Raw genomic sequence first — 22,765 nt, 5'->3', positions numbered from 1 at the left:
CAGCAGCGATGACACACAAAAGACAAACACACGTGCAGGCAGGCGCTCCGCGGGGAGCCGCTGAGGGCAGGAGGAGGTCAGAGCTCCAGCAGCACTCTAAACATTGTGAGCATACTTCCTTCCCGCTCCCCCCGCTCCCCCTCAGCTGCATAATCAGAGGCACCGACAGGCATACTGAAACACAGCACGCTGCTGCAGAAAGGCAGACGCCGTGCCGCAGCCACACAGCCTATCAGCACTCACCTTGTCATCCTCAGCTGCTCCCAGGTCGGCCGCGCTCCGCTGGCCCGGGCTGGCTGCGGCCTCTTTCTTCTTCTCCCGCTCTCTGTGACTGGTGTGTTTGGTCTTGCATGGCCGCTTGCCCTTGGGCTTGTCGGTTTCGATGTGACGACGAGACTTGGGGGGAGGAGCGCCTCCCACGGACGGCTCCGGGGCAGGAGAAGAGGGGCCCCTCCTGGGCTCCTTGAGGCCACGGTCACCTGAGAAGGGGCCCAGTGGTTGTGCTCTGTCCTTCACTTGGCCGGGGGGAAGGGGGGCGGCAGATACTCCTGCAGAGAGCACAGAGGAGGCAGAGTGAGCGGCGGCTGGTGTGACGCTCAGAGGAAGGCCGTCCCTCTGCTGCTTTATTAATGAGCGCAGAGAGCGGTCTGAACACCCTGAGAGCACCACATCGAGAAAAAGCAGAGCAGCCGCACGTTACCACTCCTTTGTCTGGGAATCACACACATTTCTTCTTCTACTAATCCACACCACACGGTTTGATTTATAAAAACTACACATCCCATCCATCAGAGCGAAAAGCAGCAGGAGGAAGCAAACATCCCTGGATTATTGGTCCAACATGCACCTCCCAGAAAAAGCTTCAGGAAAAGATCAGGAAAAATCTAGAAACCTTCAAAATGTTCAAGAACCTGAAGGAAACTTTCAGTGACATGAAAAGTTTGAGAAAAGAGGATTTTAAAGAAAGAAGGAGTTCATCTCATGAACGATTCCTCAGGAAACGGAGACACGTGAAAAAACAACGGACTGTAAACAATGCTGTTGTCATGGTGACGTCATCACCACCACTTAACTTCAGCAACCAATCAGGGGGCTCCACTTCCTGAGACATAACTCACACACTCACACACACACACACACACACACACAAACACACACACACACACACACTCACACACGCACACACACACACGCACACACACACACACACACTCACACACACACGCACACACACACACGCACACACACACACGCACACACACACACACACACACTCACACACACACACACACACACACACACACTCACACACACACACACACACACACACACTCACACACACACACACACACACACACACTCACACACTCACACACACACACACACACACACACTCACACACACACACACACACACACACACACACACCCACTCACACACTCACACACACGCACACACACACACACACACACACACACACACTCACACACACACACACACTCACTCACTCACACACACACACACACACACACACTCACACACACACACTCACACACACACACTCTGGTGTTAGAACTGCTCACTCTCTGAGGCACCTTGTGGTTCTGGTTCTGACAGTGTCTGCTTTGGAGCAGCTGAACTGAAAACCAGGAACCACGGGGGAGGGTTTTGGTCTCTGGGTCTGGAGGAACCAGGGGGGAGGGTTTTGGTCTCTGGGTCTGGAGGAACCAGGGGGGAGGGTTTTAGTCTCTGGGTCTGGAGGAACCACGGGGGAGGGTTTTGGTCTCTGGGTCTGGAGGAACCAGGGGGGAGGGTTTTGGTCTCTGGGTCTGGAGGAACCAGGGGGGAGGGTTTTGGTCTCTGGGTCTGGAGGAACCAGGGGGGAGGGTTTTGGTCTCTGGGTCTGGAGGAACCAGGGGGGAGGGTTTTGGTCTCTGGGTCGTGTTTCGTGCGCCCTGTGTAAAGACCTCTCTGTGGCGAGAGGAAGTAACCCCTGCCTCATTTCCTCTGCTTCCTCTACCTACGGCTCAGGGAAATCCCCGAGAAGACAGAAGCTCAACACGAGGGTGAAACGTAGGCCGAAGACAGATTTCCGTTACCCGAGCTGAACTCAGACGCCGCGGTGCTGCGCGGTGCTGCGCGGTGCTGCGCGGTGCTGCGCGGCACTCTGCGGCACTCTGCGGCGCTCTGCGGCGCTCTGCGGCGCTCTGCGGCGCTCTGCGGCGCTCTGCGGCTGATGCTTCTTTCTTACCGTTGAGCAGCTTGTCACAGCCCCATTTCCTGTTGATCTCGGCTCTCTGCGCCGCAGCTCTGTCTTCAGCCTCCCCGGCCCTAATCTTTCGCTCTCGCACGTTCTGGGTGGGAAGAACCAGTCTGGGTTGGGGCCACGGCCGCTCCTGTTTGATGTGGAGCCTGTCGGGGGATGCAGCGCCACCAGCAGGCTTACTGAGTCTCAGTCCCTTCAGTTCGATGCAGACTTTGAGCTTCCGCACCTCATCGTCTTCATCGTCATCGGGACAGGGCTGCTCGCGCCCGTCTGAGGAAAGAAACACACAGATAGATTGGTCCTGATAAAGGCTTGACTTTCTTTTCGCTTTGACTCTGTTACCACACGACACTGAAACAGTCCATAACCAACGAGACCAACTGGAGCTTATTCAGTCTTCAAGTGTCTGTGAACGGACACATCAGACGACGCTCCCTTTCCAAAAATCTTCTCCCATCACTTCGTACAACAACGAGAAACTAATGTATGTGCAGCAGAACAAAGACCATTAATCACTGCATTTTTACGGCTCGTAAAGGCTGGTCTCAGCCTTACGTTATACACACACACGCTCCAGCACGAGGGGAACGGAGGGGATGAGAAACAGACGAGAGGAAGAGAAGCCAGAGGAGACACAAAGCAATAAAGAGCGGAGAAGCAGAGGAGAGATCTGCCCCCTTTAAATTCATGGGGGACGAGTATTTGACTTGTCTGCTGTGCCGGGAGAGCGAGAGAGATACGGCATGCCAGAAAAAAGGAGCCTAAACAGATGAGGGAAAAAAGAAAAGAGATGAAAAGAGCAGCTTTGAAGAGGGCGGGTTAGCGCAGCGGAGGAACGACGGAGCTGAGAGCAGGAGGGAGAGAAAGGCTGTCCCTCTTCCTCGCTTCTCACTGGCTCAAAGGCAGGATTAAACACTTCTCCGCGCTGGCTGCCACACAGAGCGAAGGATGGGACAGGGAGCAGGAGGGAGAGGAGCGGGGGCCGTGATGGAGCCAGTTTAAGGTGGAATTGATTTGGAAGGAGGGAGCAACAGAAGAAACAGATTTTTTTTTTGAGCGTGAGAGATGAGACAGGCTCAGCGAAAGGCAGGATGAAGGGCAGAATTAGAGACAAAGAAAGCAGATGAAAGGAGGGGAGCAGGGAGAAAGCCGGGGAAACGGCAGCGAGGAAACACGTTCAGGAAAGTCTCACCAGGAGCAGTCTTGGCTCTTTTCTCTGGGTGGGACAGCCGCTCCTCCTCCTCCCCCTCCGTGTCATCCTGTTCAGACTTCAGCGGGCGCTTTCTGTTGGGTCCGTCACCATGGTTCACTTTCTCCTCGGGGTACCCTTTCACCGGAGTCAACGTAGGAGGAACACAATGACCTCCCTCAGACTCCCTCGTCCCCTTCCTGGATCCGTCCTTATGCACCAACTGACCGGCTCCCCGGGCCCCATCTCGAGCCCCAGGCCCCAGCGACAAAGGCTCCTTCAGGCCTACACACTTCTGGAGGACCGGGACCCGGTTTGTGGGGAAGGTTGTCCGGACACCTAGGAAAGGAGGGAGGAAACAGAGGAGAGGAAGTGAAGATAAGAGGAGCGGAAAAGAAGGACAGTAAAACAAAAATAAGAAAGGAATCAAGACAGATATCAGAGTAATTAAACAGGGTAAGGTAGGGTAAGGTAGGGCAGGGTAAGATGGGTAAGGAACATAAGGTAGGAAAAGGTAAGTTAGCTAAGTAAGGTGGGGTAGGGTAAGTAAGGTAGGGTAAGGTAAAGTAAGGTTAGGGTAAGGTGGGTAAGGTAGGTTAGGTAAGTGAGGTAGAGTAAGGTGGATAGGGAAGAGTAATGTGGGACAGGTGATTTGTGTAAGGTAAGGCAGGTAGGGTGTGGTGGGTAAGATGTGTGACATAGGGTTAGGTAGGGTAAGGTAGAGTAAGGAAGGGTGAAGGTAGAGTAAGGTAAAGTAGAAATAAGGTAGAGTAAGGTAGAAATAAGATTGGGTAAGGTAGAGTAAGGTAGAGTAAGGTGGAGTAGGGTAGGGTAAGGTAGGGTAAGGTAGAGTTAGGTAGGGTTAAGGTAGGGTAAGGTAGGGTTAAGGTAGGGTAAGGTAGATTAAGTTAGAGTAAGGTAGAGTAAGGTAGAGTAAGGTAGAAATAAGGTAAGGTAAGGTAGGGTAAGGCAGAGTAAGGAAGGGTTAAGGTAGGGTAAGGAAGAGTAAGTTAGAGTAAGGTAGAGTAAGGTAGAAATAAGGTAGAGTTAGGAAGGGTAAGGAAGGGTTAAAGTAGGGTAAGGTAGAGTAAGGTATGGTTGAGATAGAAATAAGGTAGGGTAAGGTAGAGTAAGTTAGGGTTATGGTAAGGTTAGGTAGAGTAAGGTAGGGTAAGGTAGGGTAAGGTAGGGTAAGGTAGAGTAAGGTAGAGTAAGGTAGGGTAAGGTAGAGTAAGGTCGAGTTAGGTAGGGTAAGGTAGAGTAAGGTAGAGTTAGGTAGAGTTAGGTAGGGTAAGGTAGAGTAAGGAAGGGTTAAAGTAGGGTAAGGTAGAGTAAGGTAGAGTAAGGTAGGGTTGAGATAGAGTAAGGTAGAGTAAGGTAGAGTTAGGTAGGGTTAAGGTAGGGTAAGGTAGGGTAAGGTAGGGTAAGGTAGGGTATGGTAGAGTAAGGTAGGGTAAGGTAGAGTTAGGTAGGATTAGGTAGGATAAGGAAGAGTAAGGAAGGGTTAAGGTAGGGTAAGGCAGAGTAAGTTAGGGTTATGGTAGCGTAAGGTAGGGTTGAGATAGAGTAAGGTAGCGTAAGGTAGAGTAAGGTAGAGTTAGGTAGGGTTAAGGTAGGGTAAGGTAGAGTAAGGTAGAGTTAGGTAGGGTTGAGATAGAGTAAGATAGAGTAAGGTAGCGTAAGGAAGGGTTAAGGTAGGGTAAGGTAGAGTTAGGTAGAGTTAGGTAGGGTTAAGGTCGGGTAAGGTAGAGTAAGGTAGAGTAAGGTCGAGTTAGGTAGGGTAAGGTAGAGTAAGGTAGAGTTAGGTAGAGTTAGGTAGGGTAAGGTAGAGTTAGGTAGAGTTAGGTAAAGTTAGGTAGAGTTAGGTAGAGTTAGGTAGGGTAAGGTAGAGTAAGGAAGGGTTAAGGTAGGGTAAGGTAGAGTAAGGAAGGGTCAAGGTAGGGTAAGGTAGGGTAAGATAGAGTTAGGTAGGGTCAAGGTAGGGTAAGGTAGGGTAAGATAGAGTAAGGTAGAGTTAGATAGAGTTAGGTAGGGTAAGGTAGAGTTAGGTAGAGTAATGGGTATGGTGTGGTGGGTATGGTGGGGTAAGGTGGTCATGCTGGGTATGGTGGGATAGGGTTAGGGTTTAGGTGGGTAAAAATGGGTGTGGTGGGTACAGTGGGTAAGGTGAGGTGGGACACTTTAAGACAGGGATAAAAAAGCAGGTTGAACAGCAGCTTAAAATCTGCTTTGGCATTTGAATCAGTTAAATCTAAGTGGAAAATACAATTCAGTAACGTCTGAAGAAAGAAGTTTGAATCAGAAATTCTGAATCAGAAAGTTTGAAACGGTAACGTGTGAAGGAAAAAGTTTGGATCAGAAAGTTTGAAGCGGTAACGTGTGAAGGAAAAAGTTTGGATCAGAAAGTTTGAAGCGGTAACGTGTGAAGGAAAAAGTTTGGATCAGAAAGTTTGAAGCGGTAACGTGTGAAGGAAAAAGTTTGGATCAGAAAGTTTGAAGCGGTAACGTGTGAAGGAAAAAGTTTGGATCAGAAAGTTTGAAGCGGTAACGTGTGAAGGAAAAAGTTTGGATCAGAAAGTTTGAAGCAGTAACGTCTGAGATCCTCTGAGGTTTTGAGGAGGGTTTAATCAGAGCCAGAGCCCGATGAGAAGAGGAAAGAAAACATCCTGTGCACTGGCTGCGCATGGCGACTCCCAGTCCTCCCCCTCCTCCTCCTCCTCCTCCTGTGTCTGTCCTCCCCCACGGCATGACCGCACCACGCCCTTCTCACACTGAGCGTGACTCTGCCTCCCCCTTTCCCTCCCCCTCTCTGTCTCTCTCCACGCCATAATTAGGCTCACACGTCAGCCGAGGCCTCGCTCCAACACACAGCTGGGCTCACAGCCAGCCCCGCTCCGCTCCCTCCCTCTTCTTTCCGTTGCGCTCTCCCATCCGCTTTCACCCACTCCTTCTCCCCCTGCTTTCACTCTCTGTCCCTCACACACGCTCTCCCCCCACCTCACGCTCTCCCCCCGCCTCACGCTCCCCCCCCGCCTCCCCTCCCTCTCGCTTGTCTCTCGGCGCAGATAAGCACAAAAGACTTCTTGAAAATAAAACTCCCCCTTTCTGTGTCTCTCACTGGCTCCTTCGCTCGCGCTGCCTTGCATGTGAGTGTGTGAGAGTGTGTGTGTGTGTGTGTGTGTGTGTGTGTGTGTGTGTGTGTGTGTGTGTGTGTGTGTGTGTGTGTGTGTGTGTGTTAATGAGTGTGTGTTCAAGTCTTTTTTTAGAGTGACCCGATCTTGCCTCAGTATTTGCTGCGAGTGCATGTGAGTGTGTGGAGCACCTATTGTCTGTGTGTCCTCTTCGCAGAGTCTGTGTGTGTGTGTGTGTGTGTGTGTGTGTGTGTGTGTGTGTGTGTGTGTGTGTGTGTGTGTGTGTGTGTGTGTGTGTGCGGTCACTCACCCTCCCTGTCTCCCTGCCTGCTGGTGTGTTGGCAGGTCTCCAGCTCGCGCTCTCTGCGCTGGCCGTCTGCCAGCTCCCGTCCTGCTGCTGAGGCAGACACACACACAACGCTGCCCTCCTTCTCCTTCAGCTCCAGCTCCGAGAACCGCATCATAGCCCGCTGTGCGCACACACACACACACACACAGACATAAATGCAGAAGAAAACCCCATGAAAACCACTTATCGTCTGCCGAGCCGCACACACACCTCTCTAAGCCTCAATCTGGCCTCAACAGCTACAGAAGCAAAAAATGGCGTCAGAAATCGCATTGTCACGAAAATCAAAGAAAATGCCAGAGAAATTAAAAACCTGAACACACGCGCACACTCACACACGCGCACACACACACACACACACACACACACACACACACACACACACACACACACACACACGCACGAGACAAAAAGGTAGACAGATAAATCACAAGCACAGCTCCAAGACACAGATTAGACTACTGCAGCCACTGTGAGTCCATGCGCTCTGGGGCTTAAGTCCTGGCATCTCCCTTCCTGAAACATAAACATAGCTCGGAAACATCAACATCTACGGCCTGAGGCGAAGAGGGAAGGAAGAGGGGAGAGGGGAGAGGGGGAAACAAGGAGTGTGCGGCGATACAGAGTAGAGAAGAGACAGAGCCCATCAGAGGCAGATGTGATAAGAAATGTAAAGAACTGACCTCCCAGTTAGCTGCAGGTTGACTTATATTACTCCCCTCTCGTGATATGACTTCCATCTAAGCAATTAGAATGGGGGGGGCTCAATATTTCTGTCCATCATTTCATCTTTCTTTTAAGAATTTATGTTCTCCACATGTTTCTTTGACACAACAGGCAGCCACAATCCCACACAATAACAATCAAATTAAAGAGACGCAACAGGTCAAATAACAGAGCATCAAACTATCAAACGGTTTCTGAACGGCCCGGTGACAAAACAAGTATGATGGATGAAGCTAATGCACTTCCAATGTGATTTTTTCCTCAGCAGATTTTTAACTGTCCAGAAATGGAGCGTTTGATAGCTTGGTGATGCGGCTGTGCTTTGACAAGCGTGACAGACAAAACCACAGTTTCTCCAGGGTGCGTTCACAGCGTAGACATAGACCAACATGTGCAACCTATTAACATATCTGCCTCTGAGCCGGTGAGTAATGAAGCAAAAGGCTGTTTCTATGCTGAACATGAGAATCAGAGAGTACAGGACTGTCGCGCTCAGAGTACGGGACTTTACTGTGCTTTCATACATGGAGTTAGGCTCTTTGAAGCGCCGAGATGACAGAGTTATGAGGCAGCAGCCACGCAGCAGAGGCCGTCAGGGGAGGAGCAGCGGCTGCAGAATGGGGGGCATGCAGGAAGCCTAAAGGAGCCCTGGAGAGGGCAGCTGCTGGGTCTTTAGACACCCTGAGCCCTCCACCGCCCTCACCTTGAGGGTTAAGCTTTGCCAAAGGCGGTGTGAACTGTAGGGCTCCCAAAGTCATGCTCTGAACTACAGATCTGTACAGCACAGTCAGCACTAACACATGCTGCAGCCCCGAGGCAGTCGCACAAGGACAGGCATGTACGGACACACAAACACGCACGCACAGAAATAACCTTTACAATGACTGCTCACTAATCAACATCCAGGGAAGGCAAGACTGGTTAACCTTTGAACTGCCTTCCCTGATACAGGGCCTCCACGGCCGGCCCTCTAAGACCGAGATAACCTGAGGGACAGTCACGCCTCTGGGCCGGATAAATGCTAAAGATTTTCATGCAAGGTGTGTCCTGAATTTAGGCCCGTGGAGGTTAATTTCTGCGTGGATATTAGATCTCAGTACGTTGGCAATGACTGCATTTACCACGTCTGTTCTCTGGCCAACCACCAACTTTAGATCCTGCTCTGCTGAGACTCACACACAGACGAGTTCGGGGCCTTACCTGCAGAGCTCTCTGTTCACGGCTCAGCTTGCTGGAGTCAGCGTACAGCTCAGTGGTGACGCATTTAAAGCGGTCGCCAACGTAGCCCGAGGAGTTTGCGATCCTCTTGGCCAGACTGGATCTACGAGAGCCTTTTGATGAAGCATGGCCACCCTCCTCTTCTTCCTCATCCCCTTCTCCTTGAGACTCCCCCAAGTCAACAATACTGTCCTCCTTCTCTGTCTGGCTCTCCCTGTCCTCCCTGTCCTCCCTGTCCTCCCTCTCCAGCTCCGAACAGTGCTGCGACAGGTGAAACGCTCCACGCTCTCGGCCCATTTTGTCCTTACCAGAGCTGCAGAACCCAGACGTGCGGGCACAGCGTAGCGTGCTCTGGTCCTGCTCACCAGGATCTGGGCTGGGAGCTTCATCTGCGCTGTCCTCAGATCCGGGGTCCTCCCCCGGTGAGGTGAGGCATGTCCCAGGTGTTAGTCCAGGACAGCTGGAGTCTGGAGAAACTTTAGTTTTCCCAAAAAGAGGTTCTGGCTGTCCTTCAGGGTGACTGGGCCTCAGGGGGGGGCTCTGTTCGGTCCGGACTGGATAAGGATGTGAGGGATGTGGCTGGTGTTTTGGCTCATAGTCTGTGTTTGTCAAACTTTGGTTACCATGACAACATTCATTTAGGTTAACCTTTGTGCCGGTCTCTGCAGAGGACTGCTTGGGGACTGTTGGCGTGGACTCCACGTCCGTGTCTGAGTGAACCAGGTCGATGCAGACGATCTTCTCTCTGTCTTGCTTTGACTGATTCACGTCTGCGGACTGGTCTCTGCTTTCTTCACTCCCTCGGGATCTGTCCGGACCCCGCGGCTTCACGGCAACGTCTCCTCTGTCGGGCGGCTTCTTGTCCGCGTGAGCCTGCATCAGAGGATGGACCATCTCCTGGGAGTTGTAGGTGAGGTAGTCCCCTGCAGGGCCGGCTGAGAGGCTGTGGTAGGGTAAAGGGTGTTTCTGTGCCAAGTGGGTTGGGTACAGGCTGTTACTGCCCAGTAAGACTGGGTGAGGATAGACCGGGCCTTTGCCTGTGATTGGCAGGGAGTGTAGAGCCATGCCGTCGGGGAGCGGGTAGTGCATGTATCTGTTGGTGTAAGCCAGACTGTGGTTCAGGTAGGCATCGTTCTGAGGAAGGTAAAGGTGTCCTGGAGGGTTGCCGTTCTCCAAACAGGGTCTTTTGTAAGATGATGCTTCCTGGGTGGTTTCGCTCCTCTTCATGGCCTGGGGACACTTCTCTGCTCCCTCTCTGTGGTGGCCCGCGCCCGGGGGATGCTCTGATCGGCTCGGGCTGTGTTTGACCCACTCTCCGTTGGGTTTGGGGGACAGACGCCTTGAGCTGACCGCCGAGGAGTGCTGGGTGGAGGGAACATGGTGGTTAGCCTCTCCTATCCTTGGACACGATGAGCTACGCTGCTGAGGGAGGACTCTCTCCATACTCTTGTTTTTGATGACAGAGGGGGAGGAACCTTTGGCCTGGGCCAGGTCCGGGTTTGGCCGTGGAGAGGGGGGCGGGCCGGCTGTGTGCTGTGCGTTAGAAGAGGGAGATGGGCTAGGTACAACCCAAGAAGAGTGTAAAGTGCTGATCATCTCTGACCTCTCTGGGACCTTGGAAGAAGTGCTGCTGGCCACAGAGTGAGGAGACAGGGAAAGGTTTTCCTTAAGGAGTTCTCTGTTGGGGGGCAGCCCGTAACGAGAGCCTGGTGCAAGAGCGTCCATTTTGACCGGGAATCCATTTTGAGGCAGGCCAAACTCGAGTATTCTACCAGATAGATCCAAAGGCTTCTCAGCCGAGTCTTTGGTAGCCTGAGCTTGGTGAGGGGGCCTCTCAAAGTTTGGCTTAGAGGGTGACCTGCTGGGTCTCCTCTCAGCGCCAATATTTCTGTGTTCTGGTGCTCCGTCCCGGGTCCTGGGTTTGTGGGGGCTGGGCCGGGCGGGAGACGGCTGCTCTGAGGCCATGCTGCTCACAGAGAACGGATGAGGAATGGACGGTGTGGATGAGGAGGAGACGGCTATGGAAGAAGAGGAGGAGGTGGGCGTTTGTCCCATCCGAGCTACTGGTCTTTGTAAATCCAGGGAACTATCAACAAGAGCAGGAGGTGGGGGAGGTAGAGGAGGCCCGGGGGGCTGGGGTGGGCGAGAGGATGCGTGAGGAGAAGAATCAGGAGGCAGGCTGTTACTATTTCCCCCGTTTGTGTCTCTGGTGCTACTGGAGGTCGTACTGTTGCTGGACCCTTTTCTAGAAGGAGGTCTGCTGGGTCTGCTCCTGCTCGGGGATCGCTCCCTGTCCATGGCCCCCTGATGGTGCTGAGGATGAGGAGCAGGTTGATGAAGCTGCTGTGCAAATGGAGGGGCGACACTGAGCCCCTTATCCTGGCAATGGACCAGTGATGTTGGGGCAACTGTGACTGCTGGGATCCTCATAGGGGGAGCCACCAGGGGGGAGGAAATGGGGGAGGGGGGGTAGGGGGGCATGTAGTAGAGTCTGTCGGCAGCAGAGGTGGCTGCAGCTGGGTTTCCCCCCTGAGCTGCACACAGAGAGGGGTAGGCCAGGTGCTGAGGGAGGTAGGGGCTGGGCTGGCTTAGCAGGGAGGCTTTGTACATGTTGAGAGCTGCGTACTTGGAGGTGTCCATGAAGGGATACATGCTAGCTTCAGGGTAAGGGCTGAGCCATGGCAGGCGAAGGTAGCTGCCACCAGCACCTGCTAAGCCCAGATCTGATGCTTTCTCCCCGGGCCCTACTCGGCGCTCCAAGCCCAAACTTTCAGCTCCTGCTCCAGGAACCAGCATGGGCTTGTGGAGACTTGGGGGGGTCCCCTTATAGAGGCCCAGGTATCCGTTGGTGGGCTTACGGCTGTCCAGGGGACCGTCGGGCTTATAGATAAGCTCTGGGAGACCGTCCCTGTTATAATTGAGGGGTAGGGCAGGCGTCTCTCTGCCCTTCTCTGCTGGCAGAGCTCTGATCCCCGGGTACACGACCCCACCATGGAGGCGCAGGCTGTCATGTATCAGAGCGCCTCGGTCCAGCCCCATGGCTGCCAGTGGTGTTAACCTGGCATCCACCTGAGGGAGAGAGGGAGCCAGGAGGTTAGGTCATGGCCCCGCAGAAAGTCTCATTGTGAAAAGACAGTTCTGAAAATATGATGATGAAAACACGATGGCTGCAAACGTTGCAGAGAGGCTACGTGCACGCCGACACAAACAGAAACACAGTGAAAGTGTGTGTTTCCAGATCAAGGTGACTCATATGTCATGTGAGTTTAAACAGGACTGAAAACCTGCAGCGGGGACTCACCATGCTGTCTGTGATGTGGGTCCCTCGTCTTAGTTCCAGGTTTGTTTATGTCTCAGCATCGACATCACGAACAGATGTTGCCCTGCAGAGACGAGCAGACAGGCAGCAGTCAGTGTCTTAGCTCAGTCACACACACACACACACACACACACACACACACACACACACACACACACAGAGAGAGAGAGAGAGACACTGCAACTTGGTCTAAAAATCAATGCCCCATGAAATGAATGAGGGAAATATCAGTTCATTAAAACCTGGACAGGAGAAAAAAATCAGCTCCGGAGTTCAACGACAGTAGAGAAAGAGTTTAATCTGGGTTAGTTTAAACCTGGGTTAGTTTAAACCTGGGTTAGTTTAAACCTGGGTTAGTTTAAGCTTGGTTAACTGAATGTGGAGCAGGATTCATTAACTTAACCACGAAGGAAAAGGCTTTTACTTCCTCACACCGCTACACCGGCTTCTGCTGACACGGACGCTACAGATGAAAGCACACACACACACACACACACACACACACACACACACCCCACCCCACCCCCCAGACCCCGTCCTCCCCCCTGTGGGCTGGACGTGCATTGTGGGGCTGCATCCATTCAGTCACGTTTCCCACACACTGGTTTTTCTGCGCCCTCTTTGACCCTCTCGCTGGCTGCCTCGGCCAGCGAAGCGAGGAGAGATTATACATCAGAGACCACTACGGTGGGAGCCCATTTACCGCCCGCCAACACCGAGCGGCAGAACAACAAACACTCACACGAGGAGCGCATGCAGAAGCATTACAGACGGCAGAGAAGTGCAAAGATAAATGCCCGGCACAGTCTCCTGGTTTAAAGCGGTTTTCTGCAGCTGGTTCATGCGCTGGTGAAATAAGATGAAGATTAAAGAAGACCTGTTTCTGTGCTAAACGTCCCGTTCAACCCGTCACAGTGCAGCTTTCAAAATCTGGGTTTATTATTTAATCTGTCAGAGACACCAGGACAGCGTGTTTGTGGGACACACTGCAGTTTTTTACAACATGTAGACCGCGTTTTGAACAGGACTGGACTGGTTCTGGTGGAACAAGGGAAAAGGGAAAAAGATTTCTAAATCGTCAAAGTGAAGCCTCTCTGTGCTCCCTGAGAGCAGCACAGGCTCTCGCCTCCTCCATCATGCAGAGAAACGCCTTTGAGCTTTGCTGCCACGCCACTGGCACGCCAGTTTTATTGCAGTGACCCGGGGCCCATTAATCAGCCTGTAGCGGCCCCTCGGCACGGCTCCCCCTTGTTTTCTCATCCCCGAACACAGCTCCCCAGGGCCAGTCCCGCTCCAACAACCGCAGCGTGTGTGACTGACTCAAGCAGTGACGGCACACTCAGCCGTTCACACATCAAGCAGACACGACGGGAAAGAGCATCAGGTCTCCTCCTTCCTTCCTCTGTCACTGACCCAAACACACACCGAGCAGCTCCTCAACAAGACCCAGCACCGTGCAGAAAATCCACCCTCACACATTCAGACTCTAACTGTCACGTTCAGTCCAAGCTGCACTGAGGAAGCTCTCTGAGGAGTTCACCTTAAACACGACATGAGGAGTGTGTGTGTGTGTGTGTGTGTGTGTGTGTGTGTGTGTGTGTTTGTGTGTGTAAAAAAAAATAAAACAATTAAATAAAAATCAACAACAACAATAATCATAGAAAAAAAATATCAATGACCTGATTAAAAACAAAAACACAAATGCACTGAAAAGGCAGCAGCAATGGCAACTTAACGACCTCAAGTTATTAAAACTTTCTCGTCTTTCAAAAGTTCATACGGTTTCCGTACTTTAACAAACTGTTTCCTTTTCCCTCTGACAGCAGGGGGAGCTGTTTTCACCTCCTTTGGCACACACTGTTTTAAAGACATGACTGCTAACATGGCGTGTGTTCTTTGGACCAAATTTTCTTTGTTCAAGTCAACTTTTTACTGGACATGCCATGAGGTAAGGGATTTATCAACAGTTAGGTGGCGCTGTTTGAGACGTGACAACAAGCTAACTTTGTCAGTTTGTAGCGTAGCTTAGCAGCTGCTATATTTCTCTCTCCTCACAGCCCGGTGCTCTGAGACGTGTCTGTAACGTGTAACGTTAGTGAATCCTGGTTCTGTCCTACCAGAGCTCATCTACCAACTCCAACCTCACCAAGCAGAGCTAACGTAACCTGGCTCTTCATTTTATTGATAGACTCTCAAGTTTGAACAGACCACTGCAGAATAACTGCTGACTGTGGGTTGGAGGCTACATTAGCACTAACACATTAACCTGGGGTTTAGCCTTTAGCTTGTGTTTTGGCCTTTAGCTCCTGTTTTAGCCTTTAGCTCCTGTGTTAGCCTTTAGCTCCTGTGTTAGCCTTTAGCTCCTGTGTTAGCCTTTAGCTCCTGTTTTAGCCTTTAGCTCCTGTGTTAGCCTTTAGCTCCTGTGTTAGCCTTTAGCTCCTGTGTTAGCCTTTAGCTCCTGTGTTAGCTTTTAGCTTGTGCTCTATCTCTCTCCTGTTTCTCTTTCTTCTTCTCTTCTGTCCTTTTTCTGTCTGACAGTTAGGCTCCAGTGTCCACCATCACTACAAAATTAATCACAGAAATCGTTTTTAGCAGAGAAAAGCTCAGCTCTCTCCTCTCTCTGATAAACTTCATCAGCTGGCGTGGTGTCGTCATGGAGTCTTAGACGTGCCGTAAATCAATCGGGAAGCTGAGAAGTGGGATCCAGGAATCACCTGTATTGGTGATAAACTCATTTTAAATGTGGAGTACCTCAGGGCACATATCTAGAAGAGGGATTTTCCAAGCTCATGTAGAAACTGAACAAGTGAAGAAACAATAACAGGCTGATATTTGTTCATATTTGGGTCAGTCTGACGGAAACAGTGCAGCTTTCTTTAGCTCACAGTGGAGCCGTATTCACAGCAGCCGTCGTTTCCATGAAATTAATATCGGTCCAGAGAAGATGAGACACTGAACTGGGCCTCAAGGTCAGGACTGGGCAATCTGCGACACTGCACACCACCGGGGATAAAATCCCTGGAGCGACTGCACCCATAAATCTAAAGAGCGCAGAGACACAAGCAGGCAGAAATCCTCCCCGAGATCAGATTTAAGCGTCGCCTGCTGCAGCCCGACGGAGTGAGAGGCCCAGCGGCGCTGCGGAGCTGCAGCAGCCTGAACAGACTGTTTCATATCCCTCCTCAGTTTGAACAGAAATGGACTGAATGTGGTTCAGTCTGACTCTGTTTAGCAGTTTGAGCTGGATTAGATCTGTTTTTAAATTTGGGATGTTTTTAAATTCTGATGCCAACACAAAATTCATCCTTCGTAATAATCAATTAGATTTTCATGAAGGATAACAGCGACTGGCTGTTTCCAGAGCCGTTTTCATGCTGCAGATTAAATCCCACAAAGAAGCTGTTTGATGGGTCTGATGGCCCACAGTCCAAACTCATGACAAAAAACATTTTGGGCTGCCTTTGAAATATAAGTTCCTCGTGTCAGAAAAATGAGGAGCTCAGCCTGCAGAGAAAATCAAACCAACATGATGCACTCCACGTCTCCTGCAGCCTGTGCTCATGAGACATTTCACATTCGTTTAACCAGAAAACAGGACGGTCAGCTATGAAGAGCAAAACATGCAGGTGGGAAGAGCATACAGCGATGGGAGGAAAAAGACGGGGAGGAGACGCTCTCCCAGCTGCTAAGAATAGTTTGAGCAACAAACAACTCCTGACGACCGTCCAATCCCTCACAGGAACGAGGAGGGGGCGCAGCGAGCTGCAATTACAGAGCAAACCACACGAGCTGGGCCTCAACTCGCACCATTAACCAGAGCTTAAAGACAGCTTCACCAGAGCTTCATCAGAGCTTCATCAGAGCTTCATCAGAGCTTCATCAGAGCTTCATCAGAGCTTCATCAGAGCTTCATCACAGCTTCATCACAGCTTCATCAGAGCTTTAAGACAGCTTCATCAGAGCTTCATCAGAGCTTCATCAGAGCTTCATCAGAGCTTCAAGACAGCTTCATCAGAGCTTCATCAGAGCTTTAAGACAGCTTCATCAGAGCTTCATCAGAGCTTCATCAGAGCTTCATCAGAGCTTCACCAGAGCTTCATCAGAGCTTCATCAGAGCTTTAAGACAGCTTCATCAGAGCTTCATCAGAGCTTCATCAGAGCTTCATCAGAGCTTCATCAGAGCTTTAAGACAGCTTCATCAGAGCTTTAAGACAGCTTCATCAGAGCTTCATCGGAGCTTCATCAGAGCTTCATCAGAGCTTCATCAGAGCTTCATCACAGCTTCATCAGAGCTTTAAGACAGCTTCATCAGAGCTTCATCAGAGCTTTAAATCAGCTTCATCAGATCTTTAAGACAGCTTCATCAGAGCTTCATCAGATCTTTAAGACAGCTTCATCAGAGCTTTAAGACAGCTTCATCAGATCTTCATCAGATCTTCATCAGAGCTTCATCAGAGCTTCATCAGAGCTTCATCAGATCTTCATCAGAGCTTTAAGACAGCTTCATCACAGCTTCATCAGAGCTTCATCAGAGCTTTAAATCAGCTTCATCAGAGCTTCATCAGAGCTTCATCAGAGCTTCATCAGAGCTTTAAATCAGCTTCATCAGAGCTTCATCAGAGCTTCATCAGATCTTCATCAGATCTTCAGGAGCTCTTCATCTGTTCAGGCTTTCAGAGCTGACCAACAGAGTGTATGGAGGGAGAAAATAAACTCTATGCTCCCTTTTTTCTTCATTTCCTGTTTCTGACGACAATGACCTGAACTCTGCGTGACCCACGGGGTGTGTGTGTGTGTGTGTGTGTGTGTGTGTGTGTGTGTGTGTGTGTGTGTGTGTGTGTGTGTGTGTGTGTGTGTGTGTGTGTGTGTGTGGTAGTGTTCTGCTCATCATTTCCTCCAGCTTGAGCCCTGTGGATCGGCCGTGCAGCGCTGTGTGAGCATGCGCTCCATGTGTGTGAAAACCACCAGAGAGGGTCGGCGGGACTCTGAAAGCTGCCTCTGCCCCATGAGCAGCTCCCTGCCCGGGTAAAACTGAGCACCGAGGCCCGCAGAGGAGACGGTCTCTCAGGTTTGCGTGTGTTCCGCAGGAAGCCGGACTGTGGCTCTGAGTGTGAGAGCAGGCTCCCTCTCGCTCTTTGTCCCTGGAGCTTTGCCAGACTCTCTGAGCGCAGAGCTCCGATCAGCGCGAAAAAAATGCAGTGACGCAGGATAATCTGCGGGGGGGGGGGATATACACGGATTAAAGGCGAGCGCGCAGACACACACACACACACACACACACACACACACACACACACACACACACACACAGTATACCACTGACGATACACCGACATGAGGCTGAGTGTGCGCGGTGGCGGCGGCAGTCCTGAGCATAAAAACAGAAACCAGGGAACGAACGAGAGGAGGAGGAGGAGGAGGAGGAGGAGGAGGAGGAGGGAGAGGAGGAGGAGGAGGAGGAGGGAAGGAGCCGGGCCTCAGGGCCGCACCTCCACCTCTCCACCGACACTGACAGCAAACAGACACCCCGACCATCGGGCCAGCACGTGCCAAAGGGCACAGTGCTCCGCTCAGAGCAACCCAAAACTCACCCAAACACTCTCCGTGGAAAGGAGTCACGGTGTCTGTGAGCGTGTGAAGAGCAGCTCGAACAAAGAGAGTGTGTGCGGCGCAGCGAGCAGAGAGACGCTGCTCACACACGCAGAGCGCTGCTGGTGGAGCCACAGCCTGGAGCAGCAGCGGCGTCTCCTCAGCTGTCACATTATTACCGAGCGAGCTGTAAACAAGAGGCCCCCGCGTCCTCCCGGGCCGCTGCACAGACGCATGCAAGTCGGTGCACGGATCAGTTCTCCCCCCGGGCAGCGCGGCGTCAACAACGGACGCATTGTGAGGCCCCCCGTGCTGTCACCAGGGCCCGGGCGGCGGCTGCTCAACTGGGCTCCATTCATCCTGAGCCAAATGGGACTAAATGGCTCTTTATGCCACCAAAGGGCCGATTGTAATGGGGATGCGCATGCATGAGCCGGCCGCGTTTACCGGAGCTTTCCCGCCCGGCCTCTGAGACGGACAGGCGGTGCTTCTGAGTGCTGGATGTTCCCGATGAAAGCCGTGACTCTAGAGGTCTGATCCGCCTCCTACCGACCCCCCACCCCCACCTCCTTATGTAGGATGAATGGTCTGTTAAAAGAGGAGGCTTAATGATTAGTGCGTAATGACGTTAATTAGGCTAAATGAACGTCAGTTTGAACGGGCCGTGGGGCAAATACAGCTTCACACACGTCTCAGCCTCTAAAGGTCACACATGAGACCAGGACAGAACCAGATCTGGATCCTGTTCAGGACTTATGTTTACAGAGCAGAGCCTTATGGAGATCCTGGACCCGGGTCAGGATCTTAACAGTCAGAACATGGTGTGCCATCCATCATCCATCCATCATCCATCCTATATTCATCCATCCATCATCCATCCATCATCCATCCATCATCCATCCTATATCCATCATCCATCCATCATCCATCCATCATCCATCATCCATCTATCATCCATCATCCATCCATCATTCATCATCCATCATCCATCCTATATTCATCCATCCATCATCCATCCTATATCCATCCATCCATCATCCATCTTCCATCCATCATCCATCCATCCTATGTCATCCATCCATCATCTATCCATCATCCATCATCCATCATCCATCCATCCATCATCCATCCATCATCCATCCTCTATCCATCCATCATCCATCCATCATCCATCCATCATCCATCCTCTATCCATCCATCCATCATCCATCCTCTATCCATCCATCCATCATCCATCCATCATCCATCCATCCATCATCCATCATCCATCCATCATCCATCCATCATCCATCCATCATCCATCCATCATCCATCATCCATCATCCATCCATCATCCATCATCCATCCTATATTCATCCATCCATCATCCATCGTCCATCCATCCATCATCCATCATCCATCATCCATCCATCATCCATCATCCATCCATCATCCATCATCCATCATCCATCCTATATTCATCCATCCATCATCCATCCTATATTCATCCATCCATCATCCATCATCCATCGTCCATCATCCATCCATCATCCATCATCCATCCATCCATCATCCATCATCCATCCATCATCCATTATCCATCCATCATCCATCATCCATCCATCATTCATCATCCATTATCCATCCTATATTCATCCATCCATCATCCATCATCCATCATCCATCATCCATCCATCATCCATCATCCATCCATCCATCATCCATCATCCATCTATCATCCATCATCCATCCATCATTCATCATCCATCATCCATCCTATATTCATCCATCCATCATCCATCCTATATCCATCCATCCATCATCCATCTTCCATCCATCATCCATCCATCCTATGTCATCCATCCATCATCTATCCATCATCCATCATCCATCATCCATCCATCCATCATCCATCCATCATCCATCCTCTATCCATCCATCATCCATCCATCATCCATCCATCATCCATCCTCTATCCATCCATCCATCATCCATCCTCTATCCATCCATCCATCATCCATCCATCATCCATCCATCCATCATCCATCATCCATCCATCATCCATCCATCATCCATCCATCATCCATCCATCATCCATCATCCATCCATCATCCATCATCCATCATCCATCATCCATCCCTCCATTCAGACAGCATCCCTGCTCTGGCTCCCGTGGTGTAATAAACTCGTATCTGCCTCCTTCCTCCCGCTGAGCGCAGAGCATCTGAGAGGTTTCGTCAGACAGAGAGGAGCCTGAGGCACCGACATCTAAAAACAAATGAGGAGGGCCTGATCAAGACTGAGCGTGTAGGGAGGAGGAGGAAGGGGGAGGAGGAGGAGGAGGAGGTGAGCTGTGCCATCATTACCGAGCCTCCAAACCAACCCTCTGAGCCAGAGCGAGTTCAGGAGAGATTCAGATCCACACTGCAACAAGGACACGGATCTGCACAGCCAGAAACTTCTGGAGATGCAGGGAACCAACATTCAGCGGGTCACAGAGGTGACTGAGGGCAAACCTGACCCGCTGCCTGAAGGGCTGAGGAGCTCTGCCGTCACAGAGATAAATGTGGTTTTGGTTTTCCTTCAGCGCCCTGTCCGTCTCTGAGGAGGAGAACTGGGCTGAAGGTCTGAGGGTCTCTGGAGCTCTGCAGGGAACGGATCCATGTGCTCCAGACCCCGTCTGACCAAAGGCTTTAGGAGAGCTTAGAGAGGGAGAGAGGAGGATGAGGGTGGGAGGGATGTAGGAGGGAGGGGGAAGGGAAGGAAGGAGGGGGCAAGATAGGGGAGGGCGGCTCTCCCGTTTCATCGCGGGGTCCCAGGAGGCCAGCACGGAGCATAGCTTCAATCAAACCGTGACGTCTCCTCCGGGAGCTGCGCAGCGCCTGGAAAACCGATCTCTGCTCTCTGCTCTCTGCTCTGCTCAGCTCTCTGCTCTCAGCTCAGCTCTCTGCTCAGCTCTCTGCTCAGCTCTCTGCTCTCTGCTCTCTGCTCTCTGCTCTGCTCAGCTCTCTGCTCTCAGCTCAGCTCTCTGCTCAGCTCTCTGCTCTCTGCTCTCTGCTCTCTGCTCTCTGCTCAGCTCTCTGCTCTGCTCTCTGCTCTCAGCTCAGCTCTCTGCTCTCTGCTCTCTGCTCTCAGCTCAGCTCTCTGCTCTCTGCTCTCTGCTCTCTGCTCAGCTCTCTGCTCAGCTCTCTGCTCTCTGCTCTCTGCTCTCTGCTCTGCTCAGCTCTCTGCTCTCTGCTCTCTGCTCTCTGCTCTCTGCTCTCTGCTCTCAGCTCAGCTCTCTGCTCTCTGCTCTCTGCTCTCTGCTCAGCTCTCTGCTCAGCTCTCTGCTCAGCTCTCTGCTCTGCTCTCAGCTCTCTGCTCAGCTCTCTGCTCTCTGCTCTCTGCTCTCAGCTCAGCTCTCTGCTCTCTGCTCTCTGCTCTCAGCTCAGCTCTCTGCTCTCTGCTCTCTGCTCTCTGCTCAGCTCTCTGCTCAGCTCTCTGCTCTCTGCTCTCTGCTCTCTGCTCTCTGCTCAGCTCTCTGCTCAGCTCTCTGCTCTGCTCTCTGCTCTGCTCTCTGCTCTCTGCTCTCTGCTCTCTGCTCTCTGCTCTCAGCTCTCTGCTCTGCTCTCTGCTCTCTGCTCTCTGCTCTCTGCTCTCTGCTCAGCTCTCTGCTCAGCTCTCTGCTCTCTGCTCTCTGCTCTCTGCTCTCAGCTCTCTGCTCAGCTCTCTGCTCTCTGCTCTCTGCTCTCTGCTCTCTGCTCAGCTCTCTGCTCAGCTCTCTGCTCTCAGCTCTGCTCTCAGCTCTCTGCTCTCTGCTCTGCTCTGCTCTCTGCTCAGCTCTCAGCTCAGCTCTCTGCTCTCTGCTCTCTGCTCTCTGCTCTCAGCTCTCTGCTCAGCTCTCTGCTCTCTGCTCTCTGCTCTCTGCTCTCTGCTCAGCTCTCTGCTCAGCTCTCTGCTCTCAGCTCTCTGCTCTGCTCTCTGCTCTCAGCTCAGCTCTCTGCTCTTTGCTCTCTGCTCTCAGCTCTCTGCTCTCTGCTCTCTGCTCTCTGCTCTCTGCTCTCTGCTCTCTGCTCTGCTCAGCTCTCTGCTCAGCTCTCTGCTCTCAGCTCAGCTCTCTGCTCTCTGCTCTCTGCTCTCTGCTCTCTGCTCTCAGCTCAGCTCTCTGCTCTCTGCTCTCTGCTCTCTGCTCAGCTCTCTGCTCTCTGCTCTCTGCTCTCTGCTCTCTGCTCAGCTCTCTGCTCAGCTCTCTGCTCTCTGCTCAGCTCTCTGCTCAGCTCTCTGCTCTGCTCTCAGCTCTCTGCTCTCTGCTCTCCGCTCAGCTCGCTGCTCTCTGCTCTCTGCTCTCTGCTCTCTTCTCTCTGCTCTCTGCTCCGCTCTCTGCTCAGCTCTCTTCTCTCTGCTCTCAGCTTTCTGCTCAGCTCTCTTCTGTCTGCTCTCTGCTCTCTGCTCTCTGCTCTCTGCTCTCAGCTCTCTGCTCTCTGCTCTCTGCTCTCAGCTCTCTGCTCTCTGCTCAGCTCACTGCTCTCTGCTCTCTGCGCTCTGCTCTCTGCTCAGCTCTCTGCTCTCTGCTCTCTTCTCTCTGCTCTCTGCTCAGCTCTCTTCTCTCTGCTCTCAGCTTTCTGCTCAGCTCTCTTCTCTCTGCTCTCTGCTCAGCTCTCTTCTCTCTGCTCTCTGCTCAGCTCTCTTCTCTCTGCTCTCTGCTCTCGTCTCTCAGCTCTCTGCACTCTGCACTCTGCTCAGCTCTCAGCTCTCTGCTCAGCTCTCTGCTCAGCTCTCTGCTCAGCTCTCTTCTCTCTGCTCTCTGCTCTCAGCTCAGCTCTCTGCTCTCTGCTCAGCTCTCAGCTCTCTGCTCAGCTCTCTTCTCTCTTCTCTCTGCTCTCTGCTCAGCTCTCTGCTCTCAGCTTTCTGCTCTCAGCTCTCTCCTCTCAGCTCTGCCTCCCTCGGCTTTTGTTCACACGCAGCTCGCCTCAGCAGTGAGCGCAGCGCCGGCAGCGAGGAGCCTGTTGTTTTCTATCAG

General features: G+C 52.0%; 1 protein-coding gene across 3 annotated transcripts in view; it reads right to left on the bottom strand.

Annotated features, from left to right (window-relative positions):
* bcor (BCL6 corepressor) overlaps positions 1-22,765 on the bottom strand; it is a 39,726-nt gene that overhangs the window by 13,011 nt on the left and 3,950 nt on the right. For 2 of the 3 annotated variants that reach the window (XM_074694461.1, XM_074694462.1), the window contains exons 2-8: positions 12,181-12,262; positions 8,862-11,948; positions 7,619-7,675; positions 6,897-7,056; positions 3,459-3,794; positions 2,252-2,536; positions 244-548 (exon numbers count right to left, since the gene is read on the bottom strand). In XM_074694461.1, coding sequence (XP_074550562.1) covers positions 244-548; positions 2,252-2,536; positions 3,459-3,794; positions 6,897-7,056; positions 7,619-7,675; positions 8,862-11,948; positions 12,181-12,183 — 4,233 coding nt within the window. In that variant the 5' untranslated portion in view covers positions 12,184-12,262. The remainder of the gene's footprint in view (positions 1-243; positions 549-2,251; positions 2,537-3,458; positions 3,795-6,896; positions 7,057-7,618; positions 7,676-8,861; positions 11,949-12,180; positions 12,263-22,765) is intronic. The other variant, XM_074694463.1, reaches the window with a different exon arrangement.

The sequence above is a fragment of the Halichoeres trimaculatus genome, unplaced genomic scaffold (genome assembly GCF_033239565.1).
Source record: "Halichoeres trimaculatus isolate MK-OKI-2021-1 unplaced genomic scaffold, fHalTri1.1 fHalTri1_scaffold_19, whole genome shotgun sequence".
In the NCBI taxonomy this organism is placed as follows: Eukaryota; Metazoa; Chordata; class Actinopteri; order Labriformes; family Labridae; genus Halichoeres; species Halichoeres trimaculatus.
The sequence above is the reverse complement of the archived record's forward strand: the minus strand, read 5'-3'. Positions and strand labels throughout refer to the sequence as shown.